This window comes from Osmerus mordax, chromosome 24 (assembly GCF_038355195.1).
Source record: "Osmerus mordax isolate fOsmMor3 chromosome 24, fOsmMor3.pri, whole genome shotgun sequence".
NCBI lineage: Eukaryota > Metazoa > Chordata > Actinopteri > Osmeriformes > Osmeridae > Osmerus > Osmerus mordax.
The window spans coordinates 6,572,938-6,593,233 of NC_090073.1; the positions used below are offsets into that span (position 1 = coordinate 6,572,938).

The 20,296-nt window shown below is 50.3% G+C and overlaps 2 protein-coding genes across 8 annotated transcripts; both read left to right on the forward strand.

The window, feature by feature from the left end:
• Positions 1–329: 329 nt before the first annotated feature.
• Positions 330–12,650, forward strand: golga3 (golgin A3). 4 transcript variants are annotated; one of them, XM_067227610.1, is made up of 23 exons: positions 330–369; positions 1,251–1,476; positions 2,223–2,537; positions 3,440–3,552; positions 3,782–4,533; positions 4,647–4,755; positions 4,842–5,148; positions 5,287–5,489; positions 5,852–5,989; positions 6,238–6,399; positions 6,506–6,874; positions 7,002–7,079; positions 7,169–7,432; positions 7,857–7,951; positions 8,121–8,337; positions 8,433–8,576; positions 8,681–8,995; positions 9,118–9,257; positions 9,456–9,588; positions 9,706–9,828; positions 9,938–10,102; positions 10,421–10,587; positions 10,773–12,650. In XM_067227610.1, the coding sequence occupies exons 2-23, from the start codon at positions 1,341–1,343 to the stop codon at positions 10,966–10,968; spliced, it is 4,641 nt and encodes a 1,546-aa protein (XP_067083711.1). In that variant the 5' UTR covers positions 330–369; positions 1,251–1,340; the 3' UTR covers positions 10,969–12,650. The 4 variants fall into 4 exon arrangements, with proteins under 4 accessions (XP_067083711.1, XP_067083712.1, XP_067083713.1 ...); XM_067227611.1 differs by having other exon boundaries at positions 2,223–2,513; XM_067227612.1 differs by having other exon boundaries at positions 2,223–2,486.
• Positions 12,651–12,769: 119 nt separating this feature from the next.
• On the forward strand, positions 12,770–19,983 carry ankle2 (ankyrin repeat and LEM domain containing 2). 4 transcript variants are annotated; one of them, XM_067227616.1, is made up of 13 exons: positions 12,770–12,800; positions 14,214–14,710; positions 15,272–15,466; positions 15,587–15,783; positions 16,041–16,229; positions 16,353–16,475; positions 16,555–16,618; positions 16,704–16,885; positions 17,002–17,108; positions 17,246–17,436; positions 17,599–18,517; positions 18,670–18,801; positions 18,969–19,983. In XM_067227616.1, the coding sequence occupies exons 2-13, from the start codon at positions 14,221–14,223 to the stop codon at positions 19,186–19,188; spliced, it is 3,009 nt and encodes a 1,002-aa protein (XP_067083717.1). In that variant the 5' UTR covers positions 12,770–12,800; positions 14,214–14,220; the 3' UTR covers positions 19,189–19,983. The 4 variants fall into 4 exon arrangements, with proteins under 4 accessions (XP_067083717.1, XP_067083716.1, XP_067083715.1 ...); XM_067227615.1 differs by lacking the exon at positions 12,770–12,800 and adding an exon at positions 13,067–13,381; XM_067227614.1 differs by lacking the exon at positions 12,770–12,800 and adding an exon at positions 13,067–13,369.
• Positions 19,984–20,296: the final 313 nt, after the last annotated feature.

The following is a 20,296-nucleotide window of genomic DNA, read 5'->3' on the forward strand; positions in this document are numbered from 1 at the left end:
GACCACCAGGGGGCGGTATTTTACCACCAGGAGGCGGTATGGCATTGTTTTTGAGAGTATTAAGGGGCGTGCCTACATGCCAACAACTCCCTTTACGTACAATGTGCGTTGATTATTGTAGTTCGTGTAGCAACTCATGCGACGTTGGAAATCTCAGTCTTTAAAACAAATGTCATACAGGCTTATCATTTCTACACTATAAATTATATGAAAACGAATTTTAATTATTACATAACTTTACATACGAAATATTTTACAATATCTTTAACAGATTTAAAACAACATTGTTTACAATTTTGTTTCTGGTCGGACAGCTACAGCAATGGAATGCATATAGCCACGTAGGAGCAGAGAAGAAGCGTCCAAAAGGTTGGCATTTAATAATATTTATGTGCTTTTCAGCATATGTCATTCCGCAAATTTAGCTTGCATTATTTAAGTAATATGAATTTTGTCGTGTAGTGTCAACTGATTAATCTCACAATCGAATACGTGTTAATATATATGTGTAGCGATCTCTAGATGTTTTGCCGATGACACACAGACTGCTAAGCTAGTTTGCTAACTCAACTGCATTTCAACCATCAGTCACATCCTAGCAAGCTAGCAAGCTATCTACGCGAGGCTAGATTAAGCTAGGCTAGATTTTTTGTTTTGACACAATAATCGTTCAGTATAAAACGGTTACCTCGCGACATCTGTAGAGTAACAGCAGGCCAATTTGTAATTTTGAGACAATTTAATTACAGTCATAAGCCTATTGGCTGGCAAATGGCAAACCAATAAAGGAAGCAATAAGCAACAACATGCTGCAGTTATCAAGTTAGCAGGCTGCCTAGCACAGGCTAACTGACTTGTCACATCTTCCTGCTATCATATTCATTGCACGGTCTCGGGTCTGCGGCCCCGCTTGCTTGTTGAACAACAAAAAGAGCAACATGACCCTGCTTGAATACGATTCAGTTTAGTAGCGTTAGCTAATAGCTATCTAGAAGGATTCAGTCCTTGAGATAACTACCCTAGCCAGTAGTTAGCCAGTTAGTAAGCTATAATAAGCAACTCCAATCCACTTAACGTGAGCCCATGCTTAGTTTGTGTTACTTGTGGTATTTGGTTTCTTTCTGTATGGACAGAGGTTGTTTAATGTGTCAGTGGTTAATGATCGCAGTACATCCATATAACGTTAGTGAACTTTACTCGTCAGGGTGGATGATGCACATTTGACAAACATTTGAATTGTTTCCTTTCAGGGGAGCTTCTTGTTGTCAGTTCACGAACTTACCGACTGTCAAATCTCGAAGACAATGTATTGAGAGAAGACACCCTGAAGCATATTTAAAATGGAAAGTGAAGCTCAGCAGCCAGATGTAAACTTGCTATCCAAAGATGGCGGCAGTGATTCTACAGAGGATGGCGTACTGATACTGAAGAAAGCAGGACTGGAGACGCCACTGGCCTCAGGGAATGGTCTAAAAAGTGAGTGTGACAAAGCCTGGCCTTCAGTGTATGATAGATGGTATGACTTGATATGATGACTATAGACATTCCGAATGAAAACTGATGGATGTTCTTCTGTGTTCCAATAAAAGAAATATCTTCTGAAAACGAGAAACAATTAAGTATATATATATTTGTTGTAGTCCAAAGTAGACTCAAATTAGAATTAAGAGAACAATATATTTTATCTCAAGCTACATAGAGAGTATTTTCTTTTTGACTTCTATTCCCTAGATATGCAGTAAATGTTTGAATGTTTCTGAAGAAAGTAAAATGCTTGCGTGATTTGTATGTCTCAGAAATGTCTGGACTAAACCGTGAGCCTCATAATTCACTCACACGACACATTGATCCAAGAACCGTACAATGTCTTAAATCTGCATTACATCAAAGGTAGTCCCGAGGCTCATCACTCCCTGTGAAAATGCCTCTTGTAGTATAATTAAAAGCTGTCAAAGGAATTGTAAAAATGCCACTTTTAGTTTCCATTGAGCTATTGTAGCTTGTCAGAGCCGTTTGACAGGTTGCTCTGGGTAGATTCAATAGATTTCAAGTCACTTGAACGCAGCTTTGTTTTCTGTACCGCACTGGTGTTACATAGCAATCCTTTGCCATTGCGCATGATGGATTCCAGATCCTGCAACCTTAAATGACCCCCGTCCTCCCCCCTGTCCTCCCCCCTGTCCTCCCCCCTGTCCTCCCCCCCATCCTCCCCCCCTGTGCAGGTCCTGTCAGAGGAGACGCAGTGCCGAACGGAGGAGAACGACTGGCGGCGGAGGGCCGGGGCGCTGACGGGGTGAACGGCCGCCCCAACGGCCCCCCGTCTCCGCCCCTCCCTCCCCAGGGTGTCAGCCCCGCTCGCAGCCCCCCGTCCACAAAGCCGTCCCCCCAAGGTGTGGCTGCTCTCCCACCCATGCTAGAGAAGTCTGAGGAGTCTAGTGCTGAGGGCACGGGTCACAAGGGTGACACTTTGCAGTCGCTCAGACTAAGTATGCCTATGCAGGAGACGGAATTGTGTAAGCATACTGAAACCTGTATCAGTGAGTGCCCCACCCCCCCCCCACCCCCCCACCCCATCATCCCCTGTATTTACACATTCTTTTGTTATGGGACTTTGCTTCAGAGGCTGCGGTATCCCACTTATTTTGGTCCCCTTGCCTGTGCTAGCTTACTCAAAGAGAGAGCCAGTGGGACTCTGCTTTAACAGGGGTTTGACTTCCTGCTTCCTATTTCAACTGCCTGGTTGGTATCGGGGGTTTCTGTTGTTGCAGTAGTGGCCATGTTCCCAACTAATCCAGTACTTTTGTTGTGAATGTTTATTTTTATTTTTTATATATTCATGGTTATTGTTGTAACGTGTAGTCAACAGTGTATTCATATTCAGGACTAGTGTGTTTCTGGTGTGTAATTCTGGCAGACAAGAAACCCCTACACATCTTTTGTAGTATCCCAAACCGTACCGGTTTAGACCCTATATTTGAGGGAAACCCCTAGACTTCTAGTGCATCGGCTAAATACAGAACTCTGCAATACAGAACTCTTTCACTGACACCTGCTGGTTGATTAACAGCTTGTGATGCGTCTACTGCTTCCAAACTAACTTACTAATTGGAGTATAACCTCAAACGCTTTTTGGGTGGCACTTACCTCCTAACCTAAACCTGAGGAAATCAACAATGAGGCAGAAAAAAAGAGGGATTCTAACATTGTGACTGGGTTGCATGCAGCCTCATTCCTAACCATAGTTGGATTACAATGTCGTACAAGTTTGCGTCTGGCTCCCATGTGCTAACGGGCTACAAAATAAGTTGTTGGAACAATTAGGTGTTCCCTTTGAAATGACCAATGAGCTAGGCTAGGCTTGTATGACAGTGTGTCCATTGTGTGGATTTGTCTTGAATGGTGCTGGGGAGGACCTGTGGTAAACGTGCTTTCCCCGCAGCTGCCAAGGAGCCCTCCCTGGAGATGGAGAACGAGGAGAAGATTCGCCTGGATGCTCGCAGGCGCTTGGAGGACCAGCTTAAACAGTACAGAGTCCAGAGACACAAGGAGAGGGTAAATAGAAGGATATGCGGCGTGCACAATCGAATTTGTCGGAAGATATGTCGTTTAGACGTAGAGTAAGAACGTAGTAGCAATCGGCATCTAAGTCCGTATTTCGGTTGACGTTTGATTCCTTTAGCACGCGTTGCTCCAAAGCCATGTACGAATGGTGCATATAGAAAATGCTGGCATGTGTAGTCGAGGCATGGCAATCTCATTCGCTGTCTCCCCCTCCTCCCAGTCCCATCGCTCTACCCCGAAGAGTCGTCTGTTTAGCACTCTGGACCCAGAGCTCATGCTCCACCCCGAAGCTCTCCCGCGGGCCAACACCGTTTCCATGACGACAGAATACTCCTTCCTAAGGACAAGTGTGCCCCGGGGGCCCAAACTGGGCAGCCTTGGCATCCCCCCATCCAAAGAGAAGAGGACCACGTCCAGATCCCCCCGGCCCAGCAAGATCCACTCCCTGGCTGACTACAAGTCCCAGGAGACACCAGCTGGAGCCGGAGGTGGAGGTGGAGGAGGAGGAGGAGATGGATCGAGGACCTCCGCAGATTCCTCCATGTTCTCCCACGGCTCCTCCCTGAGCTCCGTGTCCACCCTGTCCGAGGTCAGCGTCCTGTCCGAGTTCGGCTCCTCGGAGACGGACGCCCAGCCGGCTCCGTCCCTCCAGCCCGCGGACAACGCATCCGAGGTGGACGGCAGCGAGTCGGGCGCCAGGCCCGGAGACGGAAACGACAGCGACAGCTCGTCCTACAGCAGCGCGTCGGCCAGGGGCACCGCCTACGGCCTGCTGTCCGCCGCCGTGAGCGGACAGGGGGCGGCCTACACGGTGGAGGGCCGGGAGATCGCCGCCGAGGCCATGGGCCAGTTCCCCTCGCTGCGGGAGGTGCTGCAGGCCGCCAGCGACGAGCACCAGCACCTGGGGCTGCTGGAGCAGGACGGGGAGGCGGCGGGGGAGCCGCGCAGCCGGAGGGACAGCTTCTCCAGCAGGTAGCCAACTGACACGCTCTAGCGTTTAGCCTGCAAGCACATCGATCCAGCACCGAATCCCCGGAAAAGGATGCTTGCACACTGAAGGGGTTTTTAACTCTCTCTCCCTGCAGCGTGTCCTTGGAGAGCTCGGTGATGGGCCACGATGAGGTTCTCCAGGTGCTGAAGGAGAAGATGAGGCTGGAGGGGCAGCTGGAGTCCCTGTCCTCGGAGGCCAACCAGGTAGCTAGCTCTTCACCGTAGAAAGCCTATCATTCCATCATTTTCCTGCTCTATCCACCTCACTTCCTCTCCCCCCCCCCCTTCAGGCTCTGAAGGACAAGACGGAGCTGCAGGCCCAGCTGGCCACGGTGAACGCCCAGCTGCAGGGCCAGATGGAGCAGGCGCGGGCCAGCCAGGAGAAGCAGGGCGCCCTGGCCACAGAGGTGTTCGCGCTGCGCCAGAGCTGCTCCCAGCTGGAGCGGGCCATGGTGGAGCTGCAGGGCAGCCTGGAGAGCAAGAACGCCGGCCTGGCCTCGGTGGCCAACGACCTGCAGGTGGCCGAGGAGCAGTACACCCGGCTGGTGGGGAAGATGGAGGAGATGCAGGAGGTGGTCACCTCCAGGGACAACACGGGTGAGCGGGGGGGAGGAGCCGGGGGGGGTCGAGCGCCCCGGTCGGAACGAACGCGGAACCTCTGGGGGGGTTTTGGATGTCAGTCACGCGGCGCCGTGTTGTGTGTGTGTGTGTGTGACCTCCGTGTTCCTCTTCCAGTCCAGGACCTACGTCATCAGATGGGTGGGCTCCAGGGGCAGCTCCAGCAGGTGCAGGTGGAGCGCAGCACCCTGCAGAGTCGGTTGAAGACCTCCCAGGCCGAGATCGACTCCCTCCAGCAGGTCCGACAGTGGTACCAGCAGCAGCTGGCCACCGCTCAGGAGGCCCGCGTCCGGCTCCAGGGAGAGATGGCCAACATGCAGGTAAGGCTTTTTGACTGCTGTCAAAGGCTTGATGCTGAAATGCTTTAGAGTTTGTTGAAAGGTTCAACATGACCATGCCTTGATAAGAAAGGCATGTAGTTATAGAAATAGAGCAGAACAACAGAACTGCATCATTCCAAAAAATTAAGTAGTTTGTTTGAGTCTAGGAATGGTCTATTATTACGGCATATCGCAAAGTTACTGAAGTGGATGGTGGAGATGGTCGAATTGATGTCGCTGACTTGCGAGTGGATGATGGAGATGGACGAAAGGATGGCGTTGACTTGCTAGCTGACGATGGAGCTGGCTGTGGGGACAGTTGAGATGTGACGGTAGTGGTCGTGTGTCCGTTCTTGGTCCAGGTGGGTCAGATGAACCAGGTGGGAGTGCTGGAGCACCTGAAGCTGGAGAACGTGACCCTGTCCCACCAGCTGACTGAGACCCAGCACCGCTCCATCAAGGAGAAGGAGCGCATCGCTGTGCAGCTGCAGAGCATCGAGGTACAGGAGACCTGTAACAACTACTGAACCCACTGAAATGATTGTAATTGCATCACGTGTAATTATAAAATAATTTATACCAGTGGTATCATTAATTGTGTAATTACGTCAGTGGTATCATCTGGTCTACCCATCGGAAATATAAATACTTGTAGTTCGGAGGGGAATTCGAATTAATATCGATTACCAAGGCTGCGTGTTCACCATTCTTTCACATCTGACCTGTCTTCTTTTTTGGTCCATTCCAGGCTGACATGATGACTCAGGAAGCGGCCTACCAGCAGATCCAGGACGCCAAGAGCATGGTGGAGGACGACCTCACGCACAAGCTGGAGGAGTTTGAGGAGGAGCGGGAGCACCTGCTGAAGCTGGCCAACACGGCCAGCGCTCTGGAGAGGGAACTGGAGCAGGTCAGACCTCCGCCAACCTCTGGGTCCCAAGTCCTTCCGCGTCTTCCCCCCCGGGGGTTCTCACAGTCCCCTCTCTCTGTCGTCTCTCTCTCTCGGCTCTCTCCAGGTTAGGTTAACCCTATCCCAGAAGGCCGTGCAGCTGGAGTCCCTCCAGAAGGAGCACCTGGAGCTGATGAGGTTGCTGACGAGCACCCAGGAGACCCTGCAAACCAAAGAGCAGTCCATCAACCAGCTGGAGGCCCGCTACCTGGAGCTGGAGGCCCAGCTGGGCGAGCTGCAGGCGGAGGCCGGCGCCAAGGACGACACCATCCAGTTCCTGCGGAACGAGAAGATAGTCCTGGAGGTGGCGCTGCAGGCCGCCAGGGCAGACAAGAGCCAGCTGGACGAGGGGGCGGAGCGGCTGGGAGAGGAAGTGCTGGTGGCCTCGGACGTGCTGGACCAGCTCAGGCAGGAAGTCCAGGTCAAAACATCGCAGGTGAGAAGAGCCGGCCCCGGCTTAGCCCGGAGGACGCGCACGCGGTTCGTTTTAACGCCGCCTGATGCTTGATACGGAGTCCGAGTGGATGAGCTTGCGTTTGTTTTGTTTTTGTTCTGCGTTTTAGATTGAATCTCTGCAGCAGGAAAATGGTACACTGAAGAAACACGCCCAGAAGCTGAAAGATCAGTTTCAGCAACAGAAGGTAGGTGTTGTTAGTTCCCTAATAGAGGTAACGCACACACACACACACACACACAACCCAACTCCCTCTCCCATTTCCGAACACCACAGGTCATGGTCGAAGCCTATCGGCGGGATGCCACCTCCAAGGACCAGTTGATCAGCGAACTCAAGTCCACCAAAAAGCGCCTGGTGTCGGAGGTGAAGGGCCTGAAGCAGGAGCTGCTGAGCGCCCAGGGGGAGAAGCAGAAGGCCGAACTGGAGCAGAGCCGGCTGCAGAAGGAGGTGACTCGTGTCCAGGAGCAGATGAACAGTCTGGAGGCCCACCTGCAGGCTGTTCAGACCGAGAGAGGCCAGCTGGAGAACCAGGTTCAGGTACGCTGCTGGGATCTACAAGCATTGTCAACTGCAGCTTTTTAAAGGATACCGGTGTAGCTCGGTGGTAGAGACTTTGACTGCAGATCTAGAGGTCGTACGTTCAAATCCCTCTTGGATAAATGCTAAATGTCTACTTTTTTTTTTAAATTGTTTTTTACATTATTTACTCTTTGGGAATATAGACACGGGGGAAGTTGGAAGATAGTTACTGTGACCGTATAAACTTGCATTTGGCTAGAAGTCTTACCTTAGGGCAAGTCCATGTAAGTCCTTCAGTGGTGTTATGGCCCCACTTTTCAGTATGGTCACACTTCGTAATTGTGTGCATGTCTAGAAGTACATAGTAAATGGCTCCACTATCAGCCATTTTGTGTAAAGCCTGTGGGTACTGTGTTTGACTGCATCCCTCTGTGCTCACCAGTCTCTGCAGTTTGACCAGAGCCAGCTAGCAGCTGTGACGGAGGAGAACGAGGGCTTGAGGAAGCAGGTGGAACAGATGCAGGGTGACGCCAAGAAGTGAGTCACTCAACCATATCTCTATGGTTCCCATAGAGATAGCCGTGTCCGCGGACTCCACGCTGAGTTTCTTTTCAGAGGACGGGCGCGTGACGACTTGTAGCATAAATAGAGAAATCGATACACCGTTACCGCACGAAAACATGGCTTTGCAACGTCCCGCCCGCAGGGCCATCTCGGAACAGAAGGTGCGGATGAAGCGCCTGGGGACCGATTTGACCAGCGCGCAGAAGGAGGTGAAGGCCAAGCACAAGGCCTACGAGAACGCGGTGGGGATCCTGAGCCGCCGGCTCCAGGAGGCCCTCACCGGCAAGGAGGCCACCGAGGCGGAGGTGGTCAAACTCAAGGCCCAGGTCGCGGAGGGAGGAGACCGCAAGGCCTTCCAGGTACGGGGAAGTGGACTTTCGAAAGCAAAGCTGACCCCCGAAAAGACGACCGTTGACCGCGCTCAGTCTCGAATGTGTGTGTTGTGTTGTTCCAGGACAAACTTGAGGCCCTGCAGGGTGAGCTGAAGGCTGTGAGTCACAACAAGGCCATGCTGGAGAAGGAGCTTCAGGAGGTCATCAACCTCACCTCCACCGAGCTGGAGGAGTACCAGGAGAAGGTCATGGAACTTGAGGACGAGGTGAGAGACTGGGGCCCAAGTTGGGAAAAGTCGGTATGTACAGAAAGAATCGCTAGGTACGGTGTTTTGTGCTTAAATTCGGGGATTTGTCCGGTGGTTGACAGCTTCAGGAGGCGCGATGCTTCAAGAGGAGGATCAGGAAGCTGGAGGACGCCAACAAGAAGCTGGCGCTGGAGCTGGAGCACGAGAAAGGCAAGCTGACGGGGCTCGGGCAGTCCCACCACGCGCTGCGGGAGCACACCAACATCCTGGAGACGGCCCTCGCCAAGAGAGAGGCCGATCTGGTCCAGCTCAATCTTCAGGTCCAAGCTGTTCTGAGGCGGAAGGAGGAGGAGGACCAGCAGATGAAGCAGTTGGTTCAGACGCTGCAGGAGTCCCTGGAGAAGGAGAGGGCCAAAGTCAAAGACCTCAAAGAGCAGGTAAACAAACCCACCCCCACGTCATCGCTTTGCCATTCAAACACTCGACCCCCCCCACCCACCCACCCACTCTCCCTGGTCTGGAAGCCTGTCAGAGTGTAAGCCTGGCTCCTGTCCTCTAGGTGGCAGCAGCGAAGGCAGAGGCGGCTCACAACAGGCGTCACTACCGGGCAGCCATGCTGGAGCTGTGCGAGATCAAGAAGGATCTGCAGGCCAAGGAGGAGCTGGTGAAGGCTCTGCATAGCGAGGCGTGCAAGCTACAGTGAGTCCCCACTTCGTCCCTCTGCCGCGTGGCCTGAGGCACGACTAATATTTCTGCTGTTGCTTATATTCAAATCAGAATATGACTCATTTGGTTAGTCGTTGTTTTTCTTCATTCATATGACTAATATGAACTGATTTATTTGTGCATTGGTCACCCCCCCCCCCCCCCACCCCGCCCGCCCTGTTAACACTGAAGGTCTCAGGATGAAAAACATTCTCAGGAAGTGTCCAGGTTCCAGGAGGAGTTATCGAACGCGCACTCCCAGCTGCAGATCCTCCAGAAACAGCTGGACGAGGAGCTCAACAAGCAGCCGCTCATCAACCAGGAGGTACGAAGCCTCCAGCCACCCCCCCTGTACACGCAACCAGACCTCCGCTAGGTGGTGACCGGGGTATAGTCCAGTCCAAAACCCCCGTCTCTCATCACCTGACCTCTCTCCGCCCAGGTCGAGGACTTGAAGTGGGAGGTGGAGCAGAAGCAGAGGGAGATGGAGGCCCAGAAACAGCAGCTGGAGCTGCTGGAGGAGTGCAGTCACAGGGAGCTGGACGCCGTACAGACCGCCCTACAGGTGAGCACACCTGGATCTGGCTCCTTTCCCGGCCATTGTCGGGGCTCCTTTTCGACACTTTGTTATTATTATTTTTTGGTGCCTGACCTTGGCTTCCTGTCCGTCTCAGAGCATCAAAGTGGAGCTGGAGTCTGCGCAGGAGGAACTGGGGAGCACCCGGAAGGATAAGTTCATGCTGCAGGCGAAAGTGGGCGAGCTAAGGAACAGCATGAAGACAGTCCTCCTTCAGAACCAGCAGCTCAAACTGGACCTAAAACAGACCCGCATGAGGAAGGTAAGCGTTGACGCTGTTTTTGCTGCTGTGGATGATGTCATATTGTATTTCGATCTTTTTGCTGTACCCTACTATATAGTATTGTACTTGAGATACTATTTCACCGTGTTCAGCATGCCTGGTAGCCGCGATGCACTTCCTTTGCAATGTATCTTATAAATACAGACTGTTCAAAAGCGCCTGCCAAACGAATCAAATATAACGTAACGTCAACTAAAACCTAGCTTGTATCTCATCCTTAAAGCCGGCTATTTTGAATTTGTCTCAGTACAAAGTTTACGTGATGTTGTTAATGTGTCACTTGGTCCAACGGAACAGCAACGTATGGAGTTGAAGGGGGATGGGAATCCATCCAACCCAGTGACTCCAGTGAAGATCCCAGACTGTCCTGTGCCTGCCTCCCTGCTGGACGAGCTATTGAAGCCCTCGGCCTCCGTCAACAAGGAGCCCCTCAATAATCTACACAACTGTCTACGTCAACTCAAGTACGATTATGTCTCTCGTTTGTCGAGTTTATGTTGATAGAACTGCATGGGGTAAATGTTTTCATTTGTGACTTGTCTTTCAAGTGCCATGTATCATATGTATATTTATATGATGTCTAGGATAATATAAGATGATATACACACACACACACTTTACATTCGGTTGTTGTTGTTTTTTGCTTCAGGCAGGAGATGGACAGCCTTCAGAAGCAGATGGAGGAACACACAGTCACGGTACACGAGTCCATGAGCTCACTGACCAGCGCTGAGGAGGAGCTAGCCCGACTTGGGGTGCAGGACAGTGACTCGACTGGCCCCTCCTCCCCCCTGAACGATGTGGTGGAGAATCACTCAGCGGAGGAGGAGCCTCAGGCGTCGTAATGCAGGAGAGTGGTGGAGTTTTATCCACAGAGGGCACTTTTCCTTTGTTTTTGTTTTTGTTTTTATCCTCTCATATCTTTATCATCTCCGATAATGGCTGCCAACATTTGGCATTATCCCATCGGCACAGATAGCGCTTGTGCAAGTAATACTATACCATAGCTTTACTCATTCTTTGAACTATATTTTTGTTACTTACTTTTTTGGATATTTATTTATTTGCTGTTCAGAAATTAATAATTTTAATCGGAAAGCGACAACTTGAAATTGTCTGTTGTAATTCATCCTTTCCCTAGTTTGATTTACATACGGCTGCTGTTGGTGTCCTGCTACAGTATAAGATTCTGGGTTACATGCACTATCTGACCTGTTCTTCCATTCTCTTGTGCCTGACACTTAAACCTGACACTGAAATCACTCATTCCATTCATTTGAGTCAGCTGTCCCATGACTGTTTGAAACTGTTGCGACTCATTATTATATACTTTTCACAGCTCAAATTTCACGCCATTACCATCTGTTGAGTTTATAATGGCCTCTCATTAAACAGGCACAATTCCTTTAGTCAAGTTTGCAATCAAGATATCGTTGTGGGTTCTAAAAACACAATTTCAACTTTTATTTTCTTTCCAACGATCTAAGTAGGCTTGTTTGTGGTATGACTAGGACTAGTGATGTTGTGTATGGAAGGAATCTGTGATATGCTGTCGAAGGATTAAATGTATGGTTTGAAACGTTCTTCTATTGAAAGTGTGTATGATATGGTAAATAGGTTACTTTGTATGATTGTACTGTTTGCTAATCAAAATGCTATGGTTAAATGTAAATTATTTGGGGTGTTAAGAGTTTGATAAGAGTTTACTGTAACTAACTTCAAGAGGGCTACATGGGAAGGGTGTAAGATAACTTAAGAAAATGTTACTACTATGATGCTCAGATGTTCAACTTTTGGTGTAGTTAATATTGTTCCATTTGTTACAAATATGTCCACCCCTAAATTGTTTTTATTTTATTTCTGTTTTTCATTGGCATGAAAATGAGCATTTTGCAGAGGTTAATATATTGAACAGGGTTCTCTATTTTTTTTCTCTTACTAGTTTCCCTGCTCATCTGAACATTTGACAACGGTGAAACGTGAACTACGAATATGATTTTGGAAACCGCAGATACGGAAAACAACATGTTTTAGTGTGTTTATATTCACAATCTGTCTGTCAAGCAAAACCAATTGCTTTCTTTAACCACACTGTTATAATCTGCGTATATGTTCAAAGGGATAATTATTAGTCAAAGGCAGAGCCATTTGCATTTGACTGGTAGCAACAAACCAACATAATCTCTAATACTGTGTTTTCAAGGGTCTGTATATGTCTATGTCGGAGACGCGGATCTCGACAAAAATGACTGCATAAATCTACCTTTAACAATAGCCTAACTGTATTTTAACATAACATTTGTTGGCAAACAAAGTGGGTACAAGAAAGCTTAACGCTGCGACTGTATTTGCTGTTTAGCATAAACAATCTGCAACAGTTGAGGTAATTGATTAATTCCAATACAAAATATACTTTTTGGGAGCTGTATTGGTGTAACTATAATTATCGCATAAAAATTGCACTATTCATCAGTTTTTGTCCACGTCTTTATTTCATCCACTGCAACATTTTTTTTTCTTCAATAAAATATGTTTACAGAGATTTTCTTCAATTTGCCGAATTTAACAGAGAATTTATTCCAGTTTTGGTCTGGCATTTTTTTTGTTAACTCTGAGGTCCTTCCTGAACACATTTTTAAACCGTCGCGGTGCGGGCATCCAGGGAGCTGAGCAGGAGGTTAGCATGTTAACTACGTAGATCTTATATGTTGTCATCACAATGTTTGCGTGTGTGGTTATTGCCAAGCTATTGACTGCATTAACAAATGGATGTATGTGCACACGCGTTTTGATCAGATTTTACATAAAAGAAATCTCGAACTTGTTGGTAGCATGATGCTAGCTTGCTAACACACTTCTAGCTACCTGCTTACGTTTGCTGGCCTAGCTATTTCTCATAACTATAGCTACCAAAGTGGCTGTGCTGATTAGCCAGCCACATACATTTCACATTCAAATGGGTTCAAACGTAATCGTTGCTTCATGTCGTAAGATGGCTCATTGTCGTTCTTGCAGCTTGCTGATAACTAGTCGTCGCCTCTGTACTTTGAACCGCTAGCTAGCGCTAACTTGTCAGATTTGCGAGCATGATGCCCTCCCTTGGAAGGGAGCATGCGCACATTACGTTGTAAACAATGAGACTATTCCAGACCGTCTTGAGCATTGTGTCTGTTTCAACTGTTTATATCTGCAAATTTAAAAAAGATTACCCTTATTGTTCAAGATCAGCAATTGAAATGACCCCCGGTAAGTACAGAGGTATATTTGCCGCTTGTCATTTTTACATAAACATTATATCAGCAACATCACCATGAAGACATGAGATATCAAATTGATACTGCTCGGAAAGGCTAGCTAGCTAGGAAGCTAAATTATCAGGAACGGCACTTGGGCGTGACAGCGTGGGATTGTATTGGCTAAAATAGCAAATTATGGTTTATCCCTCTCCCTTCAGAAATCGGTGAGCAGTCACATGTAAACAGGCTGCTCTGCTACATTTTGCCCGATCATAACGAGATTTGGATCAAAGCATTTGTGCCTAATGCAATTTGCTTAATCTCTGAACGGATTGCATATTGAATAATGCTCAATAGATGTTCTTGGCGTGTGCTGTTCAAGTAGCTAAATGGCTGTCCAAGACGGTGCATACAGTCTTTGGCCATTTGTTCAGAGTGCATAGCTGTTATTTGATATAATCTCAATTGGCACAGGCTCACCAAGGGTCTAGTTTGCTGGCGTTCTGATGCGCTGCTTTGTGCTTATTCACTGTTGTCAAATTTGATCACTTCAAGTTTAGTCATGGAAGCATGGAGAATCACAGTACAAAGTCACTGTTCCAAAAAATATATAATAATATGTTTTTATATGCATTTCGTGATATAAAAACACTTTCCCCAGACCTAGGTTCACAGGCATGTATTTACAGTAGAATGCAGATTAATCTATGGTAGAGTTGGTTGTGTTCACAACCATATGGATCAAAGTGTAATAGCTTATCAATGTCATCAAATTACTCATGTCTTTCTTTCAACTTGCTACAAACTAGTTAACGCCACTGAACCCTTTGAACCGCTATTTCCCCCGTACGTAGCTGAAGCATGGAGGCGGTTCTGACCAGGCTGAGGGGGCTAAGTTCGGACGAGCTTCGCGAGGAGTTCACCAGAGCCGACCTCAAGTGTGGTCCGATCACGGCCACCACCCGGGCCATCTTCGAGAGGAAGCTGGCGCGAGTCCTAGCCGGGGCGGGGGGCAGCGCCGTCGAGACGGACAGCAATGCCGCGGCGGACGCCGACAGTGCCGCCGCTGGGGCCGACCAGGCCAAACCTGTGCCAGCGTCATCACGTGCCACATCCGCCGCCGCCCCTCCGCTGCAGGCCGCCAGCGAGGACATGGACTTTGGCTACGGCATAGGACTGAACCCCCCGGAGGAGGAGCAGCTCTCCGTCGAGTCGGGGACGCCTTGGAGCGTCGGCGCGACGGACGCTGGCTCCCAGTCTAAAACGGACGCTCCTTCGAAGAGCGCCCCCGTGTCCCCGACGCTCTACTACGGAGTCTGTCCGCTGTGGGAAGACGTGCTGGCTAGAAATGGTAAGAGGGGACACACACACACACCTCCCGTCTTGTTTCTGTGCCGTGTTGTTCGCGGCGGCGTTCACAAGCGATGCAAAGGCAGAGAGAGGGTTTGTTGATGCCTTCGAAAAGGTACATCATTCATCCCCTTTTGCAGTTAGAGCAGTACATCTAAGCAGGTTATGGACAAGGTTATAAACAGGTTGTACGCTGGCTATCCACAGGTTGGACGCAGTACCTAAGTAACCCCTGGTCAGGTAAAGTCCTCTTTGTTGTTGTTTGTCTGACCTTGCTGTTTGGAGGTTATCCCTGTTTTCAGTCAATACCAGTTGTTTGTGTTCATTCCTCTGCCAATCCTAGCGTGCCTTTGGAGGGGTTACACAACTGTTTCCTGATTGGAGTTGAATGAAAACCGGTGTTGATTAGAGTAGTTTTTTTAATTGAATTTTTTACTTCATACATCCTAAAATCCCCCCTTTTAGAAGCATTTAACATAGGACTGCTAAACAGTTGTGAGGCGTCCCATAATGAGGTGGTATGCATTGCTAACCGTCCCTCCTCCTTCACGCCCGCCCGCAGAGAGGGCGCACGTCTATTCAGACAAGAAGGAGGCTCTTCAGGCGGTGAAGACGATGAAAGGAGCTCGATTCAAAGCCTTTGCCAACCGGGAAGATGCGGAGAAGTTTGCCAGAGGGGTCTGTGACTACTACCCCTCCCCCAGCAAGTCCACTCCCTGTGTGTCCCCCGTGAAGCCAGGCCTGGCTCTGTGCAAGGGTACGTGATACCCCCCCCCCCCCCCCCCCCCCCACAAAACCCTGCCCTCTCCTTTTGCCAGGTCCCACTCCCACTGTATGGCTCTCCTTCCCCCCTCCTTATCGAACCGTGTCCCCACAGCAGACAACGTTCCAGTGATGGAGGTGGACGCCATCAACCGAGAGCGGGCCAACAGCTTCAAGAGCCCTCGCACGCAGGACCTGACGGCCAAGCTGCGCAAGGCCGTGGAGAAGGGGGACGAGGTGGCCTTCCGCGAGCTGGTCTGGAGCAACCCGCGCTATCTCATCGGCTCGGGGGACAACCCTACCGTCGTGCAGGTGAGGAAGGGTGTCACCCGGCAGCTCTCTGGCCGGCCGGCAAGGATTCTTATTGAAAATAAGTTGCCTTAGACTGTTGCCTATCGCTGTAGAAACGGTGGAGATAGTTAAGATAAATATTGCGACACTTGATGCTAAATAGGGCAACGGTTCCTCCTGACTCCTTCAAATCTGTGAGTCAGCGTTTTGTAAACAAACGCTTTCCCAGCTCGCTTCATCCCCTGCTTCCGTGCTCCCCGTGTTGTTCACGCCGTCAGGAGGGCTGCCGGTACAACGTCATGCACGTGGCGGCCAAGGAGAACCAGCCGGGCGTAGCCCAGCTCCTGCTGGACATCCTGGAGAACCCGGACTTCATGCGCCTCATGTACCCAGACGACCTGGAGGCCATGCTGCAGAAACGCATCCGCTACATCATAGACCTGTACCTCAACACTCCAGACAAGGCGGTGAGTCGCACAAGCGTCTCTGTCTGCGTACTGATTTGTGTCTCTTGGCAACAGGCCCGCCGGTAATGGGGGGTGTGTGGAGCGTCTTGGTTTACCTTGCGCTCTTGTCTTTCTTGGACCCAGGGATTCGAGACGCCGCTTCACTTTGCTTGTAAATTCGGTTGCCCTGAAGTGGTGAATGTCCTGTGCTCCCACCCCGACACAGATAAACATTGCAAGAACAAGTACGACCAGAAGCCATTTGAGGTAAGTACTCCCTAAAGTGTTTGTTTAACACTTGTGTCGACGACTGAATAACTTTCTTCTCAACGGGTCGGCCTGACAGGTGATATGTGAAAGAAAAAACAAAACCCAGGAAGCCAAGCAGAAGATCTGTGACTATTTGGAAGGTCAGTCTCCATTTTTTTTTTTTTTATCGAATTATCCTAATCACGTAAAAACCGTCACATTTTCTAATCACGTATCGTCTTTCAGACCGCTGTTATATACCCTTGCTGAGGGCCACGGACAACTCCTCTCAGCCTGTGATTGGTGCTTCCTGGTCACCTGAACCATCAGAGAGCCTTCCTCATTCGCTGGTTTCCCAGTTCGCAAGGAGTCCAATCGACCCCATCATGGCAGTCAGGGCATTCGCAGGCCCTCTGAGCCCCTCGAAGGCCAGTGCCGTTTTCCCTCCGTCCACGCATCACATGCATGAACAAAGACTATTTTCACGTTACGTGCTTGAGAACTGCAGGAAGTGTGTAACCGGGAAACACGTCCCCTCTTGCAGGCTGATGAGTTCCGCAGGGTGTGGAAGACTCCCCCCAGGGATAGGGCGGGGCATTTTAAAAATATCCTCAAGTCGGACCCTGACCGCGGGGCGGAGAGAGTGGGCAGGTAGGTCGCCTGGAATAACCACACGCCTGGAATAATAACGTTAAAACAACGTATCCATTCAGCATCCCTGTCATGACAACGCCAGGCTACAGCAGTGGGGGTTGATGCTCTAACAGCAGTTGTGTGTCGTTCCACAGAGACTTGGCCAGGGAGCTGGGTCATCCCTGGGCAGAGTACTGGGACTTCCTGGACAGCTTTGTGGACCTGTCGTCCGCGGACGGCCTGCGCAAGCTGGAGGACTTCCTGGGCAAGAAGGACTTCAGCGAGCGCGCTCACGAGGAGGCCGGGGAGAACGAGACAACCAACCGGTTCAGGACCCCCTCCCCAGGTAGAAGCCAGCCTGTTCTGCTCTGCCAGCCCCGCTAGGAAACGTGGCTTTTTCTACCCTCAAAAATCAACACGACAAGATTATTTTGGCTTCTGGATGATTCCGTCGATGCATAACCGCTAACTGTTTTTTTTTCTTCTTCTTCTGTCCATCTATGTGCAGGCAAGCCCAAGAAGTTCTGCAACTCCATCTCGGTGGGCGCCTTCCTGGACGAGGGCGATGACATCAGCCTGGAGGAGATGAAGAACCGGCAGAACGCCGCCCTGACCAGCATCACCTCGTCCGCCGGCGCCAAGGACAGCCTGAAGGGCGCCGTCGGCCGCGAGTTCCACATCCTGCCCGTGTTGCACCACCACCACCACCGCCGCGGCGCCGACCTCATCGAGACGGCGGCGGAGTGCGACCTGCTGTGCTCGGACGCCAGCCTCCTGTCGGCGGTGACGGTGTGCAAGAACGGCCCGTGCCCCTCCCCCCCCGCCAGGACTCACAACGGGGACAAGGGGGCGCCTCCCCGCGCCTCCTCCTCCGCCACCTCCTCGCCCTCCTCATCCGCCTGCCTGCTGTCGCCCATCTCCAACCTGATGGTGGAGTTTGAGAGGATGTCCCTGCAAGACGGCGTGGACGGGCCCTGCGGCCGGGAGCGGCGGAGGAGCGGGGGCCAGAGGAGCCACCGCGAGCCCAGGGACTGCCTCGTTCCCCCGGCCGAGATAGCTTTCGGGGTGGGCCGTCTGTCGCTGGAGCCCTCCGACCAGGACGCGGCGTTCGAGCGGGCGGGCTCCGAGCCTCCGGCGGGGGAGGCGGGGTGGCGGTCGGGGGAGGACAGGTGCGGGAGCGGGAGCTCCGAGGAGTACCTCACGGCGGAGGAGAGTCTGGAAGCCGCGGGGCTGAGGACTAGCGGGGGGGGCGCGGCGGTGGCGGGGGGGCATGGGCATTCGCTGTGCGCCCGGTCCAAGTCCTGGGACCACGGGGGGAGAGACGTGAGCGGCTCAGGGTCGTCCGGCTCCTACAAGTCCCTGGACAACTCCCACGAGTACCTCGTCCGAACTCCGCCCCGTATCAGGAAAGGACTCTTCATCGAAGGGTGAGTTGGAGGCTGACTCGGAAACAATGTGTCCTTGTCCCTATCCTTGGTTTCACTTCATTCGCACTATTTCTATTTCCGCTCTCGGATGAAAGCGTGTGCTGAGTGAAGAGAGTGTCATTGAATCTCTGGTTTCGTTCTCTCGTTTTAAGGGACTCGCCGACCAAGTTGGACAGAGAAGTCTTGTCAGCAATAGAAGCCGTAGACGTGGATGGCCAGAAATACCCGGCCATTCACAAATGGAAGAGCACTATGCAGACGTACTCCTCATCCCAGATGCAAAGGTCAGTCACAGTTCGACGCGCATTCACGCCTTGTGTTCCACGCTGTTGATTTGTATACATTTGAATGTTGACACCGAATACACTCGTGAACTGGGGAAACCCCCCGAGTAATGCTCAGACCCCCGAGGCTTTGATGATGCTGATGTGTGTGTGTGTGTGTGTGTCAGCTGGCCCAGCCCTGCTGTGGTGAAGAACCAGAGAGCCAGGACGCAGGCCCCCCACCCTCCGGGCTCCCCAGCCAGCAGCCTGGTGTCTCCGGGGGGGCGCTACAGCCCAGCCAGGCACCCTGGCTCCCCAGACCTCCCCAGCCCCAGCCGCTACAACCCTGCACACGCCAGCTACATCCAGCGCCTCCGCTTCAAGCACTTCAACGACCCCCCCATTTAGCCCCCCCCCCCAAAGCCAAGCCCAGCTAAAGCCCTCTTCCCCAAACACGGCCAGAAAGGACACAGCTCCAACAACGAGGCTGTGCTCAGAGCCACATACCTAACAAACAACAAAAAAATATGCACAAGTGTCTTGAGGATTTGTATTCATGTAGTGGTACTTCTATATATTGCATACGGGATTCTCAGTATGTCGGGTTGTGATGTACACTCTGGATTTTAAAAGAGGAAAAACGGGGGTTAATTTACAATGTGTGTACTGTAGGAGTGTGGACATTGTCGAGTTGAAAGTAAGAAGGTGTTCATAATAAGTGTGAAGAACCTGTATCATAGCTCAAGTCAATTTGTTTTGAATAACTATTAATACAGCCGCACTCCCTGAAAGATAGGTGTTCACTGGAGCTCAGTGTAGAGTCCTCGATGCAGATGAAGCTAAATGAAAATAGATGTTTTTAAAAAAATAAATTAAAGAAATGTCAATATTTTAAGGATTTATTTTTGGTATGTCAGTCAGTAGCACAAAACCAAGTTTTTATTATGTGTGAACAAACTGCCAATTCCTGTTTTTTTTCTGTCACTTTCAGAAATTGCCTTAATTTTCTGAAACAATGGACCAGTCTTCTGTCCAAATTTGCCACATCTTGTTCAGTGTGTTAAGTTGATGTAACTTGACTACAGAAACCAAACATGTCCACTGTTTGTTGGCTTTAAACATGGGAAACATGATGAACAGTACAATGAGATCTTCCATGTTTTATTTAATTTAACAAATAAAGATGTGTTCAATTTTCAGGTACTAATGTTGATTTGTTCATCCTGTTCATTTTCGCGGTGGTTTCACTTCCAGGAGGTGTAACTTATTGTCTATAACTGTCTAAATAAAATTATATGAAAGGGTCTCCTGGTTTCCTCAACAGGAGACAAGTTAGCAGTACTTAACCATGCCACTGCCTATTCAAGATGTGTACCAGTTGATTGAATGTGAATGTTTAAGAAGTTGTGACAAACTGGCCAAGCTGTACAATGTTCCCGTTTAGATATATGTAAACTGCTGTATAAGAAAAGAATGTCAGCAAAGCTGAACTTAGAAATCAAAAGCTGTCTATCCA